Raw genomic sequence first — 22894 nt, forward strand, 5'->3', positions numbered from 1 at the left:
TGGTAAAGACCAAATTAAATAATGCACACAAAAATATCTACAGGACCTATCCCACAGTAAGCCTGCAATACACAGCATCTGAAACCGAGAGCCAGGCCTTGCCACTAAATCTTCCATTCTGCATTTAAAAGAATCATTTGAGAAAACAAAAATACAAAAGCATATTAACAGAGGCATTAATAACAAATTCATTAACTTAAAATTACTCGAGTACAATTACAGACTGGATTAGTTGGCACAGCTTAATATGGTATAAGGTCCTTTTCTCCTCTCAACCCAACCTGACTTTGATGCTAGCCTGCAGCAAGCTATTTCATTTTGCAGCCTCAGGCAAAAGTGGGTCTGCACCACCTTCATGTCCAGTGGGATCCTCTGTTCCTGCACCCTAACATAAGATCTGATTGCAAAGGTCCAGGCTTTCCTCTGAGGATTGGACTACAATTCAACAAATTATTACCATTATCATTCTGCTCAGAGCAGAAGTAGTAAGAACAATACAGGCCCATAGTTTAGAGCCAATGATGTAATGTGACAGATGGCAGAGAAACCAAAACTCATCTTCTCTTTTGAGAATGCTCTTCAGACTAAAAAGGGCAAAACCAGTATTGTTCACAGAAACTGAAGCCCACTGCAAGTGAATAGACCTAGACAGCATCCAGTGGCTTGTAGGAGTCAGGAGTCTTGGTTCCCGCAAATAGAAATCTCTTTTGCCCAAACAAGTTGATTTAGAGAAAGGCTCAGGTAACCAGGGTCTCTCAGATTCTCTTAAAGTCTACTTAATCGCTCCTGGGCTCACACATTCCCAGCCCTTCTTTCAATTAGGAGCTCTAATGAGAGATCCTAGGAAAGGGCTATGAGATGCCCACCCTGCAGCAAACAACTGTGGCCAAGACTGGGTAAATCAGGCCCACCCTCAGACCATGCTCCGTAGCCAAACTGAACAGAGTATTGAGAATATGACTGTTCTTATTTAAACTCCATAATTTAATAAGGAACATTTTCCATCTTGACCACAAAGATATGAGATTTTTATGCCTTGCAAAGATTTAGACACATTTTCTACCATATTTTCTTGGATTACTTACTAGTAATACTGGGGGGAGGGGAGTTAGTTTGATATGTTTTATTTTATATTTAGGGAACATATTCTTGGCTTTTTAAATTACTGCTGCCTCTTTATAACTTTGTTAACCATTCCTTTTCAATAATTCTAAAAATTCCACCCAAAATACATATCAAATTATCTGTCTATATTTCAGAACTCAACTTAGCTCTATTTCTTCTTACGCAGAGTGAATTTTGTCTTTTTTATTTTTTTCTTCATTAACAGTAACTTCTCTCTACCACATAAGGATTTATCCATTATATAACAGAACTTTAAAGCTAGCACACCTCTGACCTCACCCACATACTCTATCTAAACTGCTATTTTAGGCTAAACCCAAGACATTATCTCCCAAGGGTATCTTTTTTCCTCTCATACCCCAGTCATACCTACTTAAAAGGCAGTTCCAGACTGCTCACCAAAACTATCTTAAAATATTTTATATTTCACTTTTTATAGCATTAATGACTCCATTCTTTTTTTTTTAATACAGTCAGCATTTGCCCCACCAGTGTAGATGCGCCATCTAGTGGCAGATCAGTTTAGGCAATGTGGTTCAAAAAATGTTTTTAACCATTATTCTCCCCTTCAAAACATTACCAGCCCTTGCAATGGCCTGATTTCCTATTATAACACAATGTTTAAAAACAGGCTGTTGAGACTTTTTCCCAAATCTTGATCCATCACTTCCAAGCTGTACACCTCGATTATGTTACTTAGTATCTCTGAATCTTTGTTTTCTCATATGTAAAATGGAAACAATGTACCTGCAGTATGAGATAAAAATATACTGAGCACTTGGCTCAGTGTCTGGAACATGGTCAACACCCAATAAGTGACAGTTATTATCTTCCTACTCCTGAATTCTCAGTCTAATATCCTATTGAACGAGGCAAGCAAATCCTCAACTGCTTTTATCATTCACTCCCTTTTCCCCTCATCTCCTCGGATCAAATCCTTAAGCCTTCCATCTGTCTTCCCCCCACCCGATCTTGCCCTCTTCCGCACAGGGTCAGCCACTCTAATCAAGTCAGTCTGGAGTCTTTAACAGGAGTCAGGCATATTCTCAGTTGTTCAGCACCTTTCCTGGCCCCACAGAAAACCATACCTCACTGCTCTTCTACTCTAATCTTACCCAATCTTCCACGTCAAAATTAAGACACCAACTCCACAAACCTTAGATTAACCAAGAGCACGAATTCCTCTTTTTTATAGTAAGCAAAATCCACCCCATTCAAAGCAGAGTCCATCCCGTGCAAACTTTATATGTTGCCTCAGAATTTTTTTCAGTTCTATATTTACAAAAAGCATTCTGACATGACCAAACTAGATCACAATCTTCTAAAGAACATATACTATGTGTTTCACTTTCAACTGTCCCACAGCAAATTTTAAACACCTTTAAATCTTAGCACTATTTATTTAAATACACACGTCTAAAGCAGTAATCATTTCATTAACTTTTCTGACTTAGGAAGTAAACTTAAAAAAAAAAAAGTCAAGACAAACAAAAGACTGAATAAAACACCCTAAATTGAGAATTCTAGATTTTCTTAAAATAGAAAAGTTAAAAATAGACCAACACACACATACANAGAACTGTCATCCCAGAATTTTATAAGTGAAAATATCCATTGGGAATGAAGATGAAATAAAAACATTTTCAGATGAAGGGAACATGTACTTGGTGCTAGAAGACATGGCTCTAAAAAGAACTGCTGAAGTAGTTCTTCAGACAGAAGTGAAATGATACCAGACGGCAACTTGGAATATCAAGAGTGAGGAAAGAACGAGTCTACTTTGTGGTCTGAAAGCTTTTCCTGCCCAATTTTACTTCTGCCCTCTTTCTCTTTCATAGGCATTATCGCCTAATAAACCTCTTGCATTTTTTTTTTCAGATTTCCTGAAATTACAGTCCTAGTTAATCACTGCTTAAATATAGTCCAAGTAACACAGGACTGTTTTATAGTACATACAGGAACAGGTAGAAGGTAACCCACAGTAGAAACTGTAAACCACTCACCATTTACATCACCACAATGCAGGGGAGTTCTCTTCAAAATTAAGCACATTTTTTTCTTTAAAGAACTATGCACCCTATTCTTAGATGTCAAGTCAGTAGCCTAAAACTAAACATATACATTAAGATTTGGAAATACTCAGACAAAAAAACAAAAAAGCAAAATTACTGTCAAGGTCTTAATTTTTATTCATTTTCTTTTTATAGACATCGTTCTTGGTCTAGTACATACTTAAAGAATGGAAATAATATAGAGTACCTAGATGCTAAAGCAACAACTTCCACGCACATACTCAACAGGCTGTCACTAGCCCTGAAAAAAAGAGCCACAATTGCTTAGGTAAGGTTCTCAAGTCAGCATCTGCCCATCAGATTCTGCCTGCTGAGAGATGATTTTATAACAGTTCATTAGTACTTTCAAGCAAATTATTTTATCTTTATGCTATCTGTAACAACTAGAAAACAAAGTGGAAATGGTGCTACTATTTTCCTCTTCAGACCAGGGTAGAGGCCTAGAAAGGTGAATGATGTCACAGATGTTCTTATATTTTACACCCCCACAGACAAATGATCACTCCAGTGAATAAAAGAACGGGTATGTGAAGATGACAGAATTTAATAAAAACTCAGGAATCTGCCAATAACTCCCTAAGTGTCTAACTAAATGCACCCCATAAGCAAGAATTACTGAGACTAATAAAGATTCCTCACAGACCTACCAACCTCATTTGATCCAAATACATACAACCTTCAGATTTCTACTTGTTCATTTAATGATTATTCTTCAACCCCATCAATCCCCAACAAATTTATCAGGTTTCTGTTCTGCAACAAAACAGACATAAAACAACTTTGGAAGACATGCTGCTCAGCTCAAAGCACAGACCATGTTAAAACAGACAATTTTATTTGGCAGTATGTATTAAGTCAGAATTGTAATGGCTACTACCAGAGAGTAACTGCTCAGATCAAACTGGAGAATTCTTTCAAATCTTTCCCTTAACATACACACCAAAAGGAAATTTTGACCATCTAGAAAACTTTAAAATATAAGAGTCTAATATTTCAACAAATTTAAACAGTTTACAATGATGCTTTTCACGTACCCTTATTTCCATAAGCTGTACACGCCCATGGTCGCTACTATACAGGTAAGAAAAATCGAACACCTTTAACACTCAGGATATCTCTTACATTCAAACAATATAACTTACTTGCTAGCCTTGGAAAATACTCATACAACTAAATATGAATAAGTAATACATTCGATGAAAATTTCTGAGCTCTCTTATACCATTCTGATTTTCAAATTTAAACCACTGAGGTAGATAAGTAAACTTCTTTCACAGCTTATTTCCTGCTCACCTATATAAAAATTAAAGCAAAAATTATAAAAAGTTGAGGAAATGTAATACAGGGTCAGAACTCCTTTTGTTGTAACTGCCCGTTCTTATGATTGCATCAGAGAGAGCTAGGATCAGTTCCAGCTGTTGCTAGGCAACCAAACTCGTTTGCAAGGCTACCCAGGAAATCAGCAGCATTGCAAACCAGCCAAGAAGTGGCTAATGAAGAGAAATACCTATTATTAGTACTTGTTTTACTATACTTTTTCCTTTTAAAAAAAGGAAAAGTGTTCTTAAATGTAAAAGCAGGATTCAGAGAAGAATCAAATGCAAAACACACATTCAAGGGTCTGTCTGCCTGGGGAAGATGTTATGGCTTAGAAAGAAATACAGGACACACTCATTCACACACCATCTCATGAACTTTTAGTGTCGTTCACATTTTTAATCATTAAAAGTTTTAAAATCTGGAAGCTGAGGCAGAGGAGGAATAAATGTTTGAAACTATGAACTCTAAACAGACCATCCTGTTGCTTTTGCCACAACATGAACATGCTCAGAAACTGGTTAGACCTTAAGGACTGGCTTTCATTGTTCACCATCCAAAACCAATCCATTTCTGAAATACATTTTATGAAATTATAATTATTAAGCACAGTAGTAACAGTACATGATAAAACCCTGTATTTATTTTAATTCCTAAGTGGCAATTCTTTAATACTGTGAATTATTTTTTTTAACCATTTACTTTTGAAGAAAAATTATGTATAAGTCTAACATTGGACTACTGTTGCACCAACCAGGAATCAATTTCCCTTCTAAGCATCCAGTTGATCTGGTTTANTCTAATAGACATAAAAGACAAATGATGCTCACCTGAAGTAAATTTTAGCTTGAAATTCATTTGACAAACACACTTCTACACGTTAGGCCAGAACAAACATAAACCTCTTTGTCCTTTTCTTCTTCTCTGCTATACTAACTTTCCCTATCAAAAGAGGAAATGGAGAAAGTAGTATCACTTCTGACCCCTTGGAGGAAGACTCGAGACCAATGTTATGGGGCAAGAATAAGGAAATAATTCAAATAAAAAGTTCTACGGTTATAATTTTCACCAACTAAAAAAAAAAAATTTCCTAGTAAAATGAGGTCAGCCCTCCCTGATAATTTAAATATTAAAAATCTATCTATGGCTAAAAGAAGACTGAAACACTCTACGGAGTTCACGTGTTTCTTTTTCATCTTCTCGCAGCTGACACTGTTACCTGGCAGAGTTCCTCAGCCACGTCCAGCATTCCTTGTCGAAAGAAGTGTTCCACCATCACCTCATTCAGAAGCCTCTGGCTGTCTGCCTGCCAGCAGCCATCTATTCCCACGCTGCTGATGTCAGAATCGAAATTCTGAAAAAAAGAAGTTAACTCATGAATTGATTAAGATATGTCACTTTATATGGTTTTGACCACATCTAACAGAAAGAATGGTTTCACTTCATTCTGCGATACTCTCAATAAGTACCCAATTCAAATGTATCTGTAGCCTATGACAAGAAGTAGTTTTTCCATTGCTCCTTCTAAAACTTATCACTCTCACTGATTATTGTTGGAAGAGTCAACAGATATTTTTTAGAGGGCATTTTGTAAAAAATATGTAAATTTAATAATGATTTCTGTGAATAAATTGATTTCTAGGCATTATACAACAGCAATTAATTTCAGAAATGTGCACTGATACCAGTTAAAGCACATTCAATGCAGCATTGTCCAACAGAAATAAAAGAGTGAAAACTCCTACGTTCAACATAGGATTAGTCAAATAATCCATGGCAACTGCAGTGCCATGGTAGGGGATGGGGATGGGAGAATGGTCAGGTGCTAAAGAGAGCAGGTTCTGGGGCCAATCTACCTGGGTTTGAATGCTGGTTCTCTCTCTTACTAGCTTAGCTGTGTGATCTCGACCAAATTACTCAAGATCTTTGAGGTTTAGCTTCCTTATCTTGAGTAGAGAAAATAATAGTACCTCCCTATTATGCTCCGAATTGCAACCTCTCAAAATTCCTATACTGAAGTCCTAACTCCCAGTATATCTCATTAAGTTAAAATGAGGTGTTTAGGGTGGGTCCTAATCCAATAGGACTGGTATCCTTATAAAAAGAGGAAATTAGAACACAAACAGGTACAGAGGAAAGACCATGTGTAATGGACTGAATGTCTGTGTTCCCCCTTCCCCAATTCCTACATTGAAGGCCTAACCGCCAATATGACTGTACAGTAATACCTTGGTTTGCGAGGATAATTCATTCTGGAAACAAACTACTTGCACTGCAAGTCATTGCTTGTTTACCACGTCAAAATGTATTAGAAATGTTTGCTCGTCTTGCGAAACACTCACAAACCAAGTTACTCACAGTCCAAGGTTTTACTGTATTTGAAAATAAAGTCTGTAAGGTGGTGATAAAAGTTAAATAAACTCATAAGGGTAGGGCCCTAATCCAATAGGGCTAGTGCTCTTGTAAGATAAAGAAGAAACACCAGAGCTCTCCCTCTCTCTCCACTATATGAGAAAGCAGTCATCAACATGCCAGAAAAGAGGTTGTCTGCCCTCAACAAGAAATGACTTGGCCAGAAACTTGATCTTGGACTTCCCAGTCTCCAGAACTGTGAGAAAATACAATTTTGTTGTTTAAACCAACCACTCTGTGGTATTTTGTAATGGTAGCCCAAGCTATGATACCATGTGAAGATGCAGGGAGAAGATGGCTGTCTACAAGCCAAGGAGAGGCCTCAGAAGGAAGCAACCCTATCAACACCTTGATCTTGAACTTCCAGTCTCCAGAATTGTGTGAAAACAAATGTCTGTTTATGCCACCTAGTGGTACTTTGTTATAGCAACCCTAGCCAATTAATACACTCCCTTATTGGTTAAATAAAATGGTACTTGCTATTATTCCAGTGTTATTACTTTTCACAAGTGGAAAGTGAGGCTCATCACTCTGTATCCACTAACATGGAAAAATGTCCCTAACACCTTAGGTGAAAAAATATAATTTCTATAAAATTATGCCCCCCCTTTTTTTTAAAGAATACCTGCAAATGCTTACGAAAAAAATCTGAAATGATTGACACTAAAGTATTAGCAGAAATTATCACTGGAGATTAGCATGTTCCACACAAAGAGCAAATATGACTTTTGTAATAAACTAATAACTATCCAGTTCTGGATAAGATCAAATAAGCACACTACACCTGTCTCCCCCATTGAATGCAGTTATAAAATCAGGACAGAATAAATGGAGCAGCTAAAAAGCGAATAGTAGTAGGTGGATCGAGGAAGACGGTGACAGAACTGGTATGTTTACTACTTTTCTTTCTCTAACATCTGTCAGCCTGGATACAATGCAGCCAAAGCCCAGAACAGGGCACCCAGGATGTGGAGACAGCTCCAGGAGAAGTCCTTTAATTTTGCGATGAAGAACAGGAACGGGTTCTCCTACTACTCAGAGATTAGGGAAAATCGCATACTGTCCCCCCTCCATTTTCTTGCACCTCTAGGATAAGGCATTCTGTAAGTATATTAGTTTTCTATTGCCACTTACAACAACACAATTTTATTATCTCACGTCTCTATAGGTCCGAAGTCAATAGGCTCAGGTGATTTCTCTGCTCCAGGTCCCACAAAGGTGTATTCAGCATACAAAGAACCAGAAAAATCTAAACTTGCACTGGAAAAGATGTTCAGCCGAGATGACGCAAACACTGGAATCATTAAAGACTTTAGAGTAGTTATAAAATGCTAAGAACAAAGGGCAAACATCTTGATAGAAAAAGACAAAGTCTTAGCAAAGAAACAGACAATAACAATATTCAAAATAAAAACTCACTGGATGGACTTAATATATTACAGAATGCAGGTAACAGTGAAGAAAGTCAGTGAAGGTCAACAGAAATGATCTAATCTGAACAATAGAAAAAAAGTGTGAAAAAAATGAACAGAGCTTCAGGGACCTGTGGGACCATAACAAAAGATCTAACATTCATATCATCGGAGTACCAGAAAAAGAGATGACTGTAGTGTAGACAAAAATATTTGAGAAATATTTCCCAACCTTGGCAAAAGACATAAACCTATAGATTCAAAAAGTTCAGCANAACAAATAACCCAGTAATCTCCACATTAAAAAATTCTAGGACAAGGGTCAGCAAACTACAGCCAAGGGCAAAAAATATGGCTTGCTGCCTGCCTGTTTGTATGCCAGATGGCCAAGATGGTTTTTTTCACATTTTTAAAGGGTGTAAAATAAAGCAAAGAACCTGCAATGAAGACCTTACATGGTTTTGCAAAGCCTAAAATATTTACTATCTGGCCCTTTACAAAAAACTTTACTGACTCTGCTCTAGGATAATATTTATCATAGCTTACTCAGTAATTTCAGATAATTCACATCAATGACAAATTCACAGCAAATCATTAAATTTTACAGTGGTAATTAGAACTTCACCATAACAAAATTTATTCACTTCATACATACCACATAATTCCAATAGCCACTTAAATTTTTTTTTTTTTTTTTGACTAGCACAGAATCTGGCACATTAGGGAACTTCAAATATCAAACTCAGCCCACCTAGACAACAGTATTTCAGTTATAATGCTAGTTGAAAGTGATGGTACAGCCTGAAAACAGGAAACCCTTTTTCTCATGGGAATTCAGACCAATTAATAAGCGAAGTAAGCTCTAACCATTTCCCGTATTACACACACTCCCATATTCACTTAGCTAAAAAAATAAAATAATTCTTCCTTAATTTCTCTGAAGTCTACCCCAGGTGAGAGATATATATCTCAAAATCTCTAACGTGTTTTCTAATTAAGTTTCCTTATAGAGAGTTCTCTCAAAATATTCAAAAGAAAATAAACTCAGTAACTCACTCAAGAGCAGGTCTCAGAACTCTGACTTTTAATGCTTCTAATATTCGATTCAACTCCACAAATGGTTCTTTCTGACTGGGGTCTACAGAGAGACCAGACTCCTGCAAAAATAGAAAGAAGTTTTATTAGCAGGAATCAGGGTAAAGAGATACAGTAAAAGCATATTCTAAATTAAATATGGGACAACCCACTAAAAACAAATCCTTTTTAACATATCTTTCTATGGCAGAGGCTGATGATTGAGCCCTAGTTTCATTCTTTCCCCTTTTCCAAAGTAGTAGAACTCCTCCCAATTTCTGCTGAGCATATAACCAATAGAATAAAGCTGAGTATTACTGCAATGTAAATTCTGGCCAGTGATATATAAGCATGTATTCTCTGCCCCTTCCTGGATTACCAGAAGGTATAAAGAGTTCTCCCTGGTATCCTAGACCATGAGGACAGGGGGCACCTTAGAACTAGCAGAGGTACAAGAAGTCCAGGTCCCTAAGAGCTTCACGAAGCACAGCTACTACATATGCTGTGGATGTACTATTTCTGTGCACCAGAAATAAACTTCGTTTCTGTTTAAGCCACTGGTATTTTGGGTCTTTGATACTTGTAAACAAACTTAACCCTAAATGACACAATTTACTTTAGGAAACTTATATGGACACATACACAGTTCCCGTAAGGTACAGAGAAAGACCTGAGTTATATCTGTTTAAAATAGAAAAGGCTTAGAGGTTTTGTTTGTAGGCTAACTTTAAATTATTTAGTCCTTAAACAGAAAATACAATGGCAGATGGTAGCTGAGGACAGAATTTGAAGACACAGGAATGTGGGCCTGAATCCTAGTTCCTTCACTACGAATCTGTATGGCCTTGAGCAAGTTACTGCCCCAGACCTGGGGTTTCTCATTTGTAGAACGGGAGTGATAATTTCCACCTCCCACGACTGCAGTGAGGAATAAAGGCAGGGCTTGGCTGTGGTAAATATTTAATGCGTGGCAGCTACTACCATCACGACTAGGTGGTATTTGNTTATATATTTTAAAAAGTGATTGTAATACTATGGACATCTGAAACTATTCAACACATTAATGCAGAAATCTTCAACATTTTATGTTCACAATAATTAAAAGCCACAAAATACCTTAGCTAATACCACAAACTTTTCTGCTTACATTTTCAGAGAAGTGATGACTAGAGAACTTTAAAACACAAGAAGCATTAAAACACTAAAGGAAAAAAAATCACTGAGCGTGTCAAAAGTGTACTGAAGTTCCTCACACAAAACCAGCTTGCTCATAAAGGAGTCACCAGCATCTCTGACTGTCCTGCCCTTGGGGGCGGGGGTGGGAACAAGTATCCATAGAATGGTGCTTACAGGCTGCTGGACAGCATTCCAGTTTGTTACTCAAGTCTATTTGTTGTGGTACTTAAGGCTTGTGCCACAGTGGCTTCAGGTCCATCCTGTTTGCTCACCACCAATCCATGAGTCCACCAAGCCATTACAACAGGTGGCCCTGGACGCTTGTACAAACGTACCAGGTCCAAACTATTAAAAAAAAAAAAAAGACTTTACAAGTCAATGGAGTCTCATATGACAAAAGCTTACACAGTAGTCCTCATACATGTGAGAAGTTTGTGCACAATGTCTAGGTAGTTCTAGTGGGGTTAACAGTTTCCTCTACAGCTGGGGCCAAGTAACTGCCAAACAAAATTGGGAGGGAATGCACTGAAAGATGTTAGAGAACTGGGCTAAAGGATTCAGGGGCTTTTTTTTTGTGATTCAGGACTATAATTCAACAAATACTTAGTAATATCAACTCAGTAGTGTAATTTCGTATGATAGATCAGGAGAATCGAGGTCATCTAGAACCTGATCTACTTTCACAAGAACATAAAACTATTTTTAAAAATTACTTGAAAAAGCTCTTATAACTTCCAAGTACATCAAAAATATTCCCAAAAGAGAAATGAGTAAATTATGTAATTAGGAACATTCACCTCAATCATATCCCCACCTAAAGAGCCAGAATTTAATTACTACTATATGCTTTCTTGGTATCCATTCTCAAAAAGATACTGCCATTTCTAGCACCAAATACATTTAAATGCTTTGTCTCAAAGATTAGTCAAAATATCTGACAATCCCTACAAATATTTGTAAAGGCTTGCTAGATCAGGTGGAAGACATGCTCCACAAGGTACCAGTAGCTAGAGGGACAAAGTAAAAGAGGGTCCTGATGATAAGGAGGACAACAGACATAAACTAGGAAAAGGGGGAAACCAGTGACAGAATGAATGCAAAGCTGGTGATTTGCCCAAACGCTCCTGCTCCTGGTGGCCAGTAGTCCACACACAAGGTATGGTTGCTGAGGCTGTCCCAACCTATTCCCATCTGGGATCTCTTCTCAGATATTTTCTGACGGGCTGCTTTGGAAGCTTCAGCTCTTCTCACTGCCATGGCACTTTCTGGTACTACTGTCTCACCCTCTGTTATAACTGCAAACAGCCTCGTAGTCAATCAAAAGCCTCCAGGAACCTTCTGGAGTTGGAACCACCAGAATCACTAGAATGACTTGGTCACTGTCAGCCACCAAAATCTGAAGCTTCCTAAACATCACTAGTTACACCGCCCTAGAGAAACTGAGGGTTTCTCAATCAACAGTAATTTAAGATCAACTCTAAAGTGCCCTAGCACCACTCCACTAAGTCCTTAAGCTAGTCCACACCAACAATCACTTCAGGTACCAAATGAAGACTTCAAATGCCATAGCCCCGAAAGCTTTGATGCCAAAGCCTCTTCCAAAGCTGAGTTCACTCCCTCGGCGTTACCAAACAGGTGTCACAACCTCAAGGCTATTCCACAGAATATTTATTGCCTTTCCAGACATTGCTGGCAATGGCCATCACTGATCCAAAAATGGGGCTGCTGCTACCAACACTTCTCTGGCCTCTTTTGCTGAGTTGAAGCCCTCAGCACTATGGGAGTGGTCAGAGCTCACTGAAAGGTCACTAACACTTCTGTAAGCCACAGCCACGCAGAGTCCCTAGAGCCCCTGCCATTCACAGCCACGACATACCACACCAACCAGTTAATGATATCTCCTTCGAAGCATACAGTTCTGACTTAGGCTGCCTCCAGTTTAGCCTTTTAATACTACTGTTCCATAGGATAATTTCTAACAGGCTTTTATCCATGAGTTAGAGCCACTCTCTAGATTCCATGAGTTTCTATCTACATTACAGTTATCACTCTTGTGTGTACAGATGAAGCAACTCATAGGACTGGTTAGGAGGTGCCTTGGCTACAAAGAGCTCTCCCCAGAAGTTCTTCCTACTTCCCAAAAATGTTCATAACCAGTCACAAACTTCCCTGTGGCTAAAGTGGTCAGAAGTAACTTTAGGCCACTTCTATTAGGCCCCACTAGGACCATGAACTCCAAGGACAAAACTGGCCCAGTGCTAAAAATGATAACTGCTTCTATGTAAGCCACTAAGTGAAAGATTCAAGAAATGTTTTAAGAAAAATCACCCATCACAACCGACTGGCCTTGCTAACTAGCAACTAACCCACTCACACATAAAACAACACTGGAGAAAAGCTACTGGCATGCCCACAGAAGACAAGAGTTAGGATAATACAGGGGAGACGGATGCAAGGGTATTTTCTTAATCGTTCCATAACACAGACAGAGTCACAGCCAGGGAATTACTCAGGAAGCAGGAAAAGTTACTTCTGTAAACAAACTCCTTCATAGCAGGTTCGAAGTTCTTGGGAAATTTACTCATCATGACAGTGGGAACTGTATTCATATAAGCAAATGGATAAATAACAAGGCTGTAAAAAGAGCTTTTTTGGTTTGTTTTTAATTTTTTAAATAATAGCAACAGGGAACTTTAAGAATGACACAGTAAAACCAGATCTGCAAAAGTTATTAAAAGCAGGAATGAAAGGAATAGCATAATTTGAGAAAGCTAATGTTATCAAAGCAATGACAGGGGATGAAGGATGATGCTTAAAAATAACCGAACACTTCCTTTAATACCATACCTTATCAATGGCTTTTCCAACCCGAGAAACGCTGCTGTGGATGTCTTTGTGGTCGGAGGCCAATTTCTGAACAGTATCCTTTATTCTCTTACAGCACTGGGTCAAAACAAGTGAAAGCGTCCCTGATAATTCAGTATCTTGGCCTACAAAAAAAGAAAGAAAACAAAAAAGATTGGTTACTCACGAAAGCAAACCCAAAGATAGCAAGTTTCAAATAGGTTCTTTGGAATATGAAAGATAGAAGAAAAGTGAAGAAAAATCGGTGTCTGCTTTGAAGCAGATGGTCACATTCACGATAATATTTTTCAAGTGAAAACTAAGAAAGTTACCTTAATCTTTTTTTTATTTGGGGAAAGAAATAAAAAAAAATTTACTAAGAAATAAACCACTTTTGTAATTACTAAAATCAGCATAGACTGTGAATAATACTGCCAAGGAATTTTTCAGAAAATGTCTCAATAAACAAACTCGCTCAATCCACTTAAACTGTTCAAGTCATTTTCAAAACATCTTGATTATTACTAAATTTCTTAAAGAGAAATTATTTAGTCTAATGCTTTATATTCTATATAAGGAAGTAGAAGAAAAAAATAAACTTCTTTGGATATCATGATGTGTAAAAATTAATTCACATAACAGGCCTGAGACTGCTTGCTACCCTTAGAAAGGCCTGCTTTGGAAGGTTGACCTTAGCTGGTTATCTGGGAACTTGGATTTCAGGAGGGTTCCCATCACTCTAACTGTTGAAAAGAATTCACTGTGCCTAAACTGTTTGTACAATATGGTTTATGCTCAACTCCTGCTTTCCTTCTGTGAGTCTGGAATTTTGGTACATCTAGGCAGAGGGTGCCCGTATGACCAGTACCCAATAAAACACTAATGAGCTTCCCTGGTAGAAGACACTTCATTCATGTTACAATTTTACGCTGAAGATATTAAACGTGGTCCGTGCGACTCCATTGGGAGAAGACTCTTAGAAAATTTTTCCTTATTTCCTCTGGACCTTGTCCCATGTGCCTTTACCCCTAGCAGATTTTGCTTTATACCCTTTTGCTGAAATAAATCTTAGCCATGAGTGTGACTACATGCTGAGTCCTGTTTATCCTCCTAGTGATCAACGGACACTAAAGATGGTCTTGGGGACCCTTGATTCATATAATAAATGAACTGGAAGTTACTATAATTTATATCCATTTTCCCTGTGTTACCTCCTCAAGAAAAATGAAGAAGGGAATGAGGGAGACAGGGAGGGAGGGGGGACAAATTCAGTTATATCTGTCAATTACCTTGTATATCTACATCCGTACCTCCACCTGTAAGCAAAAGGCCTAGCTTCTGAAATCCTACTCAATATTCTATAGCACTGATTCTTAAATTTTAATTTGCATCAGAATCACTTGGAGGCCTAGTTAAAACAAAGTAGTTAGACCCCCGTTTCCCGAGTTTCTAATTCAAGAGGTATGAGATGGGGCCCAAGAATTTGAACAAGAACAAGCCCAAAAGTACAGTAGCCCTAGTATGTTCATTCATTCAACAAATATTTCTTGAGCTCTCATTACATGATAGGTGTAGCAGTGAAACAAAACCACCAAAAATTCCTGCCCTAACCTTCTGGCGAACAAGATGAACAATACACAAAATAAATCAATTATATGACAAAAGATGACACATGCTGGGGGTGGGGAAGCAGAGTAAAAGAGATGGGAGTATATGGTTAAGCAACTGCAATTTGAAAATGGGTAGACGTGGTAGGCCTCACTGAGAAAATGACATTTGAGCAATGTCATTTCTTGAAGCCTTCTTTCAAGCCTTACTTAAAGGTGAAGGGTAGCAGAATATGCCACCCCAAAATATGCTTCTTTAGCATAATATTTACTTTGAGAAACAGGAGACAAAGGAGATCTCTGAAGACAGAGTAGAAGTTACCCTGTTATAAGTGAAATTTACGTTAATAAAAGAAATCTACATTTGTAAGGGTGTCTCCCTCTCTACCAGGAAGAGAAGGATGGCTCTAAATCACAAAAAAACTTTTATCAACTGAGAAGGCACGACTTACCTGCATAACAAACCAAACCAGACTCTTGCTTATTGTGCATTTCCTGGTAACCTTCCTGTAGCGACTCCCCACACCTTTCTTTCTTTTGTGTTTAGCTGAAGATGGTACTGAAGCCTCAATTTTCAGCCACTTCTTTGAGTTATTCATTTTTCCCCAGGTATCTTCCTGTATACATGAGGTGTACATGTTCATAAACTTGTTTTTCTCTTGTTAATCTATCTTTTATTACAGGGTTGCAGCCCAAAACTCACAAGGATAGAAGGAAAATGATTTTCCTCTCCTACAGGAGAAGGCATTCCAGCCTGAGGGGACAAAAGAGCCCTATTGCAGAAATATACCTAGACTATTAATGGAATAGTGAAGAGGCCAATGTGACTAAAGTAGAATTCCTGCAAAGGAAACCAGGAGGACAGAAGTCCAAGAAATAATGGGGGTCCTGTTCTTGCAGGGCCTTTGGGGCATGGTAAAGACTTTGGCTTTTACTTTGAGTGAAAGGGATTATCCATTGCCAGCTTTTGAGCACAGCAGGTACATAAACTGACACTGAAACAGGGCCCCCCACAAAAGAGGCCTTGCAATGTCCTTGGCCTTGCCTCTCCCTCCTCTAGAGCTTAACAATTGCTCAACCCCCCTCCCTGAGGTTTGAGCTTGGAATGTCCCCTGTCCCAGTTCCCTGCTTTAGATAATTACCCTGAAACTTATGCTTGCTTACTAGTCACAGTGCCCCCACCACCACCACCACCACTATATGCTTGCCGATTACAATCTTTATGGCCTAGCTTTCTTCCCAGGTTACTGTGATCACTGCTTCTGGGTTGGTGACCACGTTAGAAAGCCACATCGTCAGAGGGGAGGCTCCATGCAGATCCCCGGAACCTTCATGTAGCCTCTGGAGGAACGCCCAGATTTTCCTTTAAATATCCCAGGCTAGTCTGAGAATGTTAAGGCAATTTTTGAAGGTGTTAACCTGCTGCCTTTTCAGACCACTGATGCTCTGATAATAAACACTTATTCTATGACCCAACTCCTGTGCTGGTTTATTGGCTGAGCGGCGCAGGCAGCACGAGCCCCAGACTCATTTTGGCCTCCAGTTTCAACATAACATGTAATATGGTCATTCTGGCTAATGATAGGAGTATAAGAACAGAAGCAGAAAGATAAGTCAGGAGGTTGTGATAGCAATCCAGATGAGATGACAAGGGCTCAGCCCAGGGTGTTAGATGTGGAGGTGGTGAGAACGGTTGCATTCTGAAGGTAAAGCCAGTAGGCGTTCCTGACTGGATATGAGGGAACAAAAGGACTCACCGATGACTCCAAGGTTTTTAGCCTGAGTCAGAAAGATGGAATTGTCTTTAAGTAAGATGAAAAAGACTAAAGCCTGAGCAGGTATAAGGGAAAGGGGCAGATAAAGAGTTCAGTGTGGCGGGCGGGGCTTGTTAAATTTGAGATGTTAAGTGACAGTCACCCCAGTGCATACAGGGAGGAATCAGCTAGATATACAAGCCTGGAGTTCAAGAGTAAGGGCTGGGCGGGATATACAAATCTGTGAGTCACTGGCATACAGATAATACTTGAAGCCATGAGACTAAATGAAATCACCTAGAGAGTCAGTGTAGACACAAAGAAGTGATAAAAGGAGAGTCCTGGGAACTCCAAGATGAGGCCGAGATGAAGGAGAACTGGAAAAGGAGACTAACAAAGACTACTGAGACACTAACTGTGACCTAAGAGGAAAATCAGGGAAGCATGGTGTTAGGGAAGGCAAGTGAAGAAAACATGTCAAGGAGGAGGGAGTTACCAACTGTGTTAAATATGCTGCTATGTCAGACAGAGGTGGACTGAGAACTGACCGCTGGATTTACAATGTGGAAGTTATCAGTGACCATGTCAAGAACAGTATCTCTAGGGTTTCAAAAAAAGAAATCCTAGAAGGCTGCAGGGACTATGAAGACAGAATATAGAAAGTCTGGCTCAGAGACAACCACTGAGAAAATAAAAAGATAAGCAAATACAAGATAGTACCGGCAGGTAACCAATCCAATATGGGGTGACCAAAAAAATAGAAACTGCCTTATCTCTAAGTATAATAGCACGAAGTATATATCAGGTGATTCCAACTTCTAACAACATAATTTAGGCCAAGAGAAGACCTAATAATTTAGGAAAATTTCAAAATCTGTCTAAAAGGTGTTCCATAGATACTCTGGGACAAAAAAAATTATAACTGCTTCAGTAGTTCTGCTCTGACCATTTGTGGTCTTTCTATATCTAAACCTTACTTGACCTTAATGTCTTCATCTCCATCATGAAACTCTCTGCACATAGACTTACTTGGTCTTCTCAATTCCTAATGAATTCTGTTCTCTCCACCACTCCTCTGACACTGAATTATCAATATATACCATTTAACAACTTCATGTATCTTGCTATCATCAGCCTCAACTAGATCTAAGTCCTGAAGGGAAGACAAGGTTCTTATTGAAACTGTATACTCCGCAGTCTTATCACATGCCTTGCACATCTGCAAGCACTATTAATATAAGTATTTGGACTGACAGTAAATAAAGGGGAAAAACAGTTTTAAAAATAGCCATATTCAACAAATAGTGCTGGGATAACTAGATATCCACATATAAAGACTCATAGCATATATAAAAATTAACCCAAAATGGAATAAAGAACTAAATCTAAAAGCTGAAATAAAAATTCTTATAAGAAAATGGATGTATTCATGATTCTGGATTACACAGATATGAAATCAAAAGCACAAGCAAGCAAAAAAAAAATTAAACTGGACTTCATCAAAACTAAAAACTTTTGAGCTTCAAACACTATCAAGGAAGTGAAAACACTACCCACAGAATGGGAGAAAATATTTGCAAATCATGTATCAGATAAAGGTCTAATATCCAGAACACATAAATAACTCTTACAACTCAACCATAACAAGACAAGTAACTCAAAAAATGAAGGATGTGAATAAACATTTTTTCCAAAGAGGTTATACAAATAACCAATAAGCACGGGGAAAGATGCTGTGCATCATTAGTCAATGGGGAAATGCAAATCAAAACTACAATAAGAGGGGGCTGGTGGTGGCAGATGAGGGTAAACGTGGTCAAACATACGGTGATGGAAGGAGAACTATTCTGGGTGGTGAACACACAATGTGATATATAGATGATGTATTACAGAATTGTACACTTGAAAGCCTATGTAATTTTACTAACCATTGTCACCCCAATAAATTTTAATTTAGAAAAAAAACCAGTAAGTTACTTCAGACCCAGTGGGATAGCTATAATGAAAAAGATGGATGACAACAAGTGCTGGCAAGGATGTGGAGAATTTAGGATCCTCATACACTGCTGCTGTAATGTAAAATGGTGCAGCAGCTATAGAAAACACTTTGACAGTTTCCCAGAAAGTTAAACAGAGCTACCATATGACCCAGGAATGCCACTCCTAGGTAGGTAGATAACCAAGATAACTGAAAACATGTCCACACACAAACTTGTACATGAAGCATTATTCATAATAGCCAAAAAGTACAATCTAAATGATGAATGGATAAACAAAATGTGGCATACCACACAATGGAATATTATTTTAACCATTTATTGTAAAAGAAATGAACCACTGATACATGCTACAACATGGATGAACCTTGAAAACATTGTTAAGTGAAGTAAGCCAGACACAAAAGGCCATATATTATGTGATTCTATATATGAAATGTGCAGAACAGGCAAATCTACAGACAGATTCATGGTTGCCAGGGGCTGGGGGGACGGGGGAAATGGAGAGTGACTGTCAGTATGAGGTTTCTTTGGGAAGTAATGAAAATATTCTGGGTATGGGTGTGCAACTCTGAAATACTAAAAGCTAGTTAACTGTATACTTCAAAAGGGTGGAATTTTATGGTATGTGAATATATCTCAATTTAAAAAGAAACTTTAAAAAGCAAGCCATAACTCCTATCCATCCAGACATGTTTGTTTCTACAGTCAACAGACAGCAAACAACAACTTAGAGAAGAAAAATCAGAGACCAAGCTGGAGAAGAAAGGTTATTTGGAATTTACCAACTTAACTTCTATGTCCTAAACTTGAAATCCATAGATATTTTCAAATCTTAGCAACTTATATATCTGGAGTTTGATGCTGCTATTATCTCTTCTTTCTTTACTATCTATAAGTCCTAATACTTTTTGGTTTTTAAGTTTATAAATGATAGATACTGATAGTATAAGATCAATTAATTAACACAGAGTTCTCGGTATGCTCCAAGGTAAAATAATTTCTACAAAGTATTTGGAAGCGCAAGAAAAGTATAATGGAATAATCTGAAAGAGAACCCTGGGAAAGCCCTGTTCAGAGACAAAGATTCCACTAATGCATTTTCAAATGGATTCAGTGGAAAACAGCCAAAAGTAAAAACAGGTTTGAAAATCACTGTAATAACCAAACTGAGTAAAACCAAACTTTTAAATCCTAAAGAGAGAGTTCCAATGTTCTTTTGTCTTCTCTGTCTGAAAACAAAACCTGCTTCTAGGAGAACCTTTCTGTGAAAGAAATCTAACTGGATTCAGTTCCTAGAAGTAAAGCTGTGAGGAACTACTGTGACGGCCATCTTTACCATGATTACACCCAATCTGAAGGTGAATGCTGGAATCCAGGACAATGGCCACTGTGGTGGTCACTTTTTCCCCAGGGTGAAGTCCTGTGCCAACTGTGTCTTTCAATGCAATAAACCTCCCTGGACTCAGGCCCTATGTACAACAATGAATGAAACAGTTCTGAGACAGTGCTCATCATTTATAGTCACCATTAAGTACTTTTTCTTTTTTTTTAGTACAGGTACTTTTTCTTTCAGAGTAGTTTTAGGTTTGTAACAAAACTGAGAGGGAGGTACAGAGATTTCCCATATAACCCCTGCCCCCACACATGCACATCCTCCCCTAATATCAACATCACTCACCAGAAGTTGGGGGTTTTTTTGTTAGTTTTTTGCCAAGGATGAACCTACATTGCCACATTATACTCACCCCCAAAGCCCATAGTTTACATTAGGGTTCACTCTTGGTGTTGCACATTCTGTGGGTTTGGACAAATGTATGGTACATAGCCATCTGTATAATATCATACAGGGCATTTTCACTGCCCTAAAAACCCTCTGTGCTCTTCTGCCTATTCATCTCTCTTCCCTCCACCCTACCCCTGGCAATCACTGATCTTTTTATCTCACTAGTTCTGCTTTTCTCAGAACGTCACATGGTTGGAATCATACAGTATATACAGCCTTTTCAGATTGGTTTCTCTCACTGAGTAATATGCACTTAAGGTTCCTCCATGTCTTTTCATGCCTTAGTAGCTCATTTCTTCATAATGCTGAATTCCACTGTCTCGATTTACTGCAGTCACCTACTAAAGGACATCTTGGTTGCTTCCAGGTTTTGGCAATTATGACTAAAGCTGTTATAAATAAATGTCCAGGTAAGGTTTCTGTGTGGACATAAGCTTTCAGCTCCTTAGGGTAAATACCAAAGAGTTTGATCACTACATATTATGGTAAGAGTAGGATCAGTTCTGTAAGAAGTCACCAAACTGTTTTTCAAAGTGGCTGTACCATACAAGTAAGGTCCCTTTTTTTTTCTTTGTTTTTTTATAAAGTCCTTTTTATTATGACTTGATTCAACAGGTAAAATAATTACCACGTCAATAAAAGATTTTATTTTCAGCAAAGAACCAACACACATGGTTGGTCTAAGTTAATTTTCTTCCACTACAACAGAATAGCACCTTTTATTTTACAAACAGGTTTTAAGAGCAATATTCTCAGATATTGGAATAGTCATGGCTTCCTCCAAAATCAGACACTTGCCAAACGGAATTAAACATATCTGAGTTAAACCCCAAACTGTTTTTAGAGAGCTTAGCTAAGACTTCAAGCTCTGCCCGTGGTCTTCCCTGCAGAGCCATTTCAGCATTTATGTCCATTAGTTTCACTGAAACAACTAATTAGAAAAATATCTATTTCGATAGCATCCTGTACTTCTCAATCAGGGCTTCACATTTCATTATAAATACTTCCCTATCAGGATTTCACATTTCCTTGTAAATATTTATTTGTCTATCACCCCCCAAATATTAATTAAAGACAGGAAATAAGATTTTTAATCCCCACTGTTTAACATGGTAACTGGCACATATCAGGCCTTCAGTAACTACTTACCGAATGAACAGAAAAGTAATAAATTATGTATTACATATTTTCAATTTCAAGGCCAGCACTGCAGACTGGCACTACTGATGGCACTCTGAACCAACATCCTCTGAAACTGCCACCAGTTTCACACTCAGCAGCTCCCCAAACCTCCACTCTATTGCGCACTACACAATAGCACTACAGCCTAAATTTTCCCAATATCAAACAAATATATCGGTCAATACACACACACCAATTTTCAAATAAAACATACCCACAAAATAGAGCTAACCCAGTTATAAGTTTATTTTCTCTTCCAGATAACAACCCCCAAAAAAAGAAAAAAAAAAAAACCCAACTTTAAACATGTAGATAAAGACTTGGAATAAGAATTCATGGGCTTGTGTTTTGAGCCAGTTTCCTTGTTTCTAAAAGATTATCCCAAGGTTTGTCAAAGAAATGAAATACATCTCAACTTTAATACATCAATTTAATACATAATAATGTGTTCCTGTAAAAGTGTATCCCAAGCCAGAACGTAGGAAAGTAAAACAAACTTACATACTAAAAGGGGTGTCGTGTTCTCACAAAGTGAGAAATCATAAAATTCCTATTTACACATTGGTTTTATAAATAACCTTCAATACAGTTTAGCATTTTGTACATATATCTGTTCAATTATTTTCCTACATTACTGATCACACTGACTTAAGATAATCATATGTCCAACTATGTGACAAGATTTACTCAGTATTTTGGGCCATCCAATATAAGCAAGAAAAACCCATCACTAAGATTGAAAACTGTTTCTCATCCTTACTCAGTGTTTGCTTTTTTTAAAGAAATTTTATTGGGGAATAGTGCATTCTTCTAGGACCCATCAGCTCCAAGTCAATTAGTTGTCTTCAATCTAGTTGTGGAGGGCGCAACTCCTTCCTTGGCCCACGTGGGAATCGAACCAGCAACCTTGGTGTTATGAGCCCGCGCTCTAACCACCTAGGCCAACTGGCCGCCCCCTCAGTATTTGAATTTTTAATTTTAATACTTATTTTTATGATATAGGGGGAACCCTCAAATAATTGTGCACACACTGTTAAAAAAAGATAACACTGGGGCCGGCCGGGTGGCACGCTGGTTAAGAGCTGGCTTGGGACACCAGCTCTGAGCAACAAGGCCCCGGTTTGGATCCCACATGC

The 22894-nt window shown here is 38.2% G+C and overlaps 1 protein-coding gene across 1 annotated transcript in view; it reads right to left on the bottom strand.

Moving 5' to 3' along the window:
- RMND5A (required for meiotic nuclear division 5 homolog A) overlaps positions 1–22894 on the bottom strand; it is a 73315-nt gene that overhangs the window by 30509 nt on the left and 19912 nt on the right. Inside the window, exons 2-4 of the mRNA XM_019631495.1 lie at positions 13436–13578; positions 5734–5868; positions 5452–5456 (exon numbers count right to left, since the gene is read on the bottom strand). Of these exons, the coding sequence (XP_019487040.1) occupies positions 5452–5456; positions 5734–5868; positions 13436–13578 (283 nt within the window). The remainder of the gene's footprint in view (positions 1–5451; positions 5457–5733; positions 5869–13435; positions 13579–22894) is intronic.

The sequence above is a fragment of the Hipposideros armiger genome, unplaced genomic scaffold (genome assembly GCF_001890085.2).
Source record: "Hipposideros armiger isolate ML-2016 unplaced genomic scaffold, ASM189008v1 scaffold_1003, whole genome shotgun sequence".
NCBI classification, from domain to species: domain Eukaryota; kingdom Metazoa; phylum Chordata; class Mammalia; order Chiroptera; family Hipposideridae; genus Hipposideros; species Hipposideros armiger.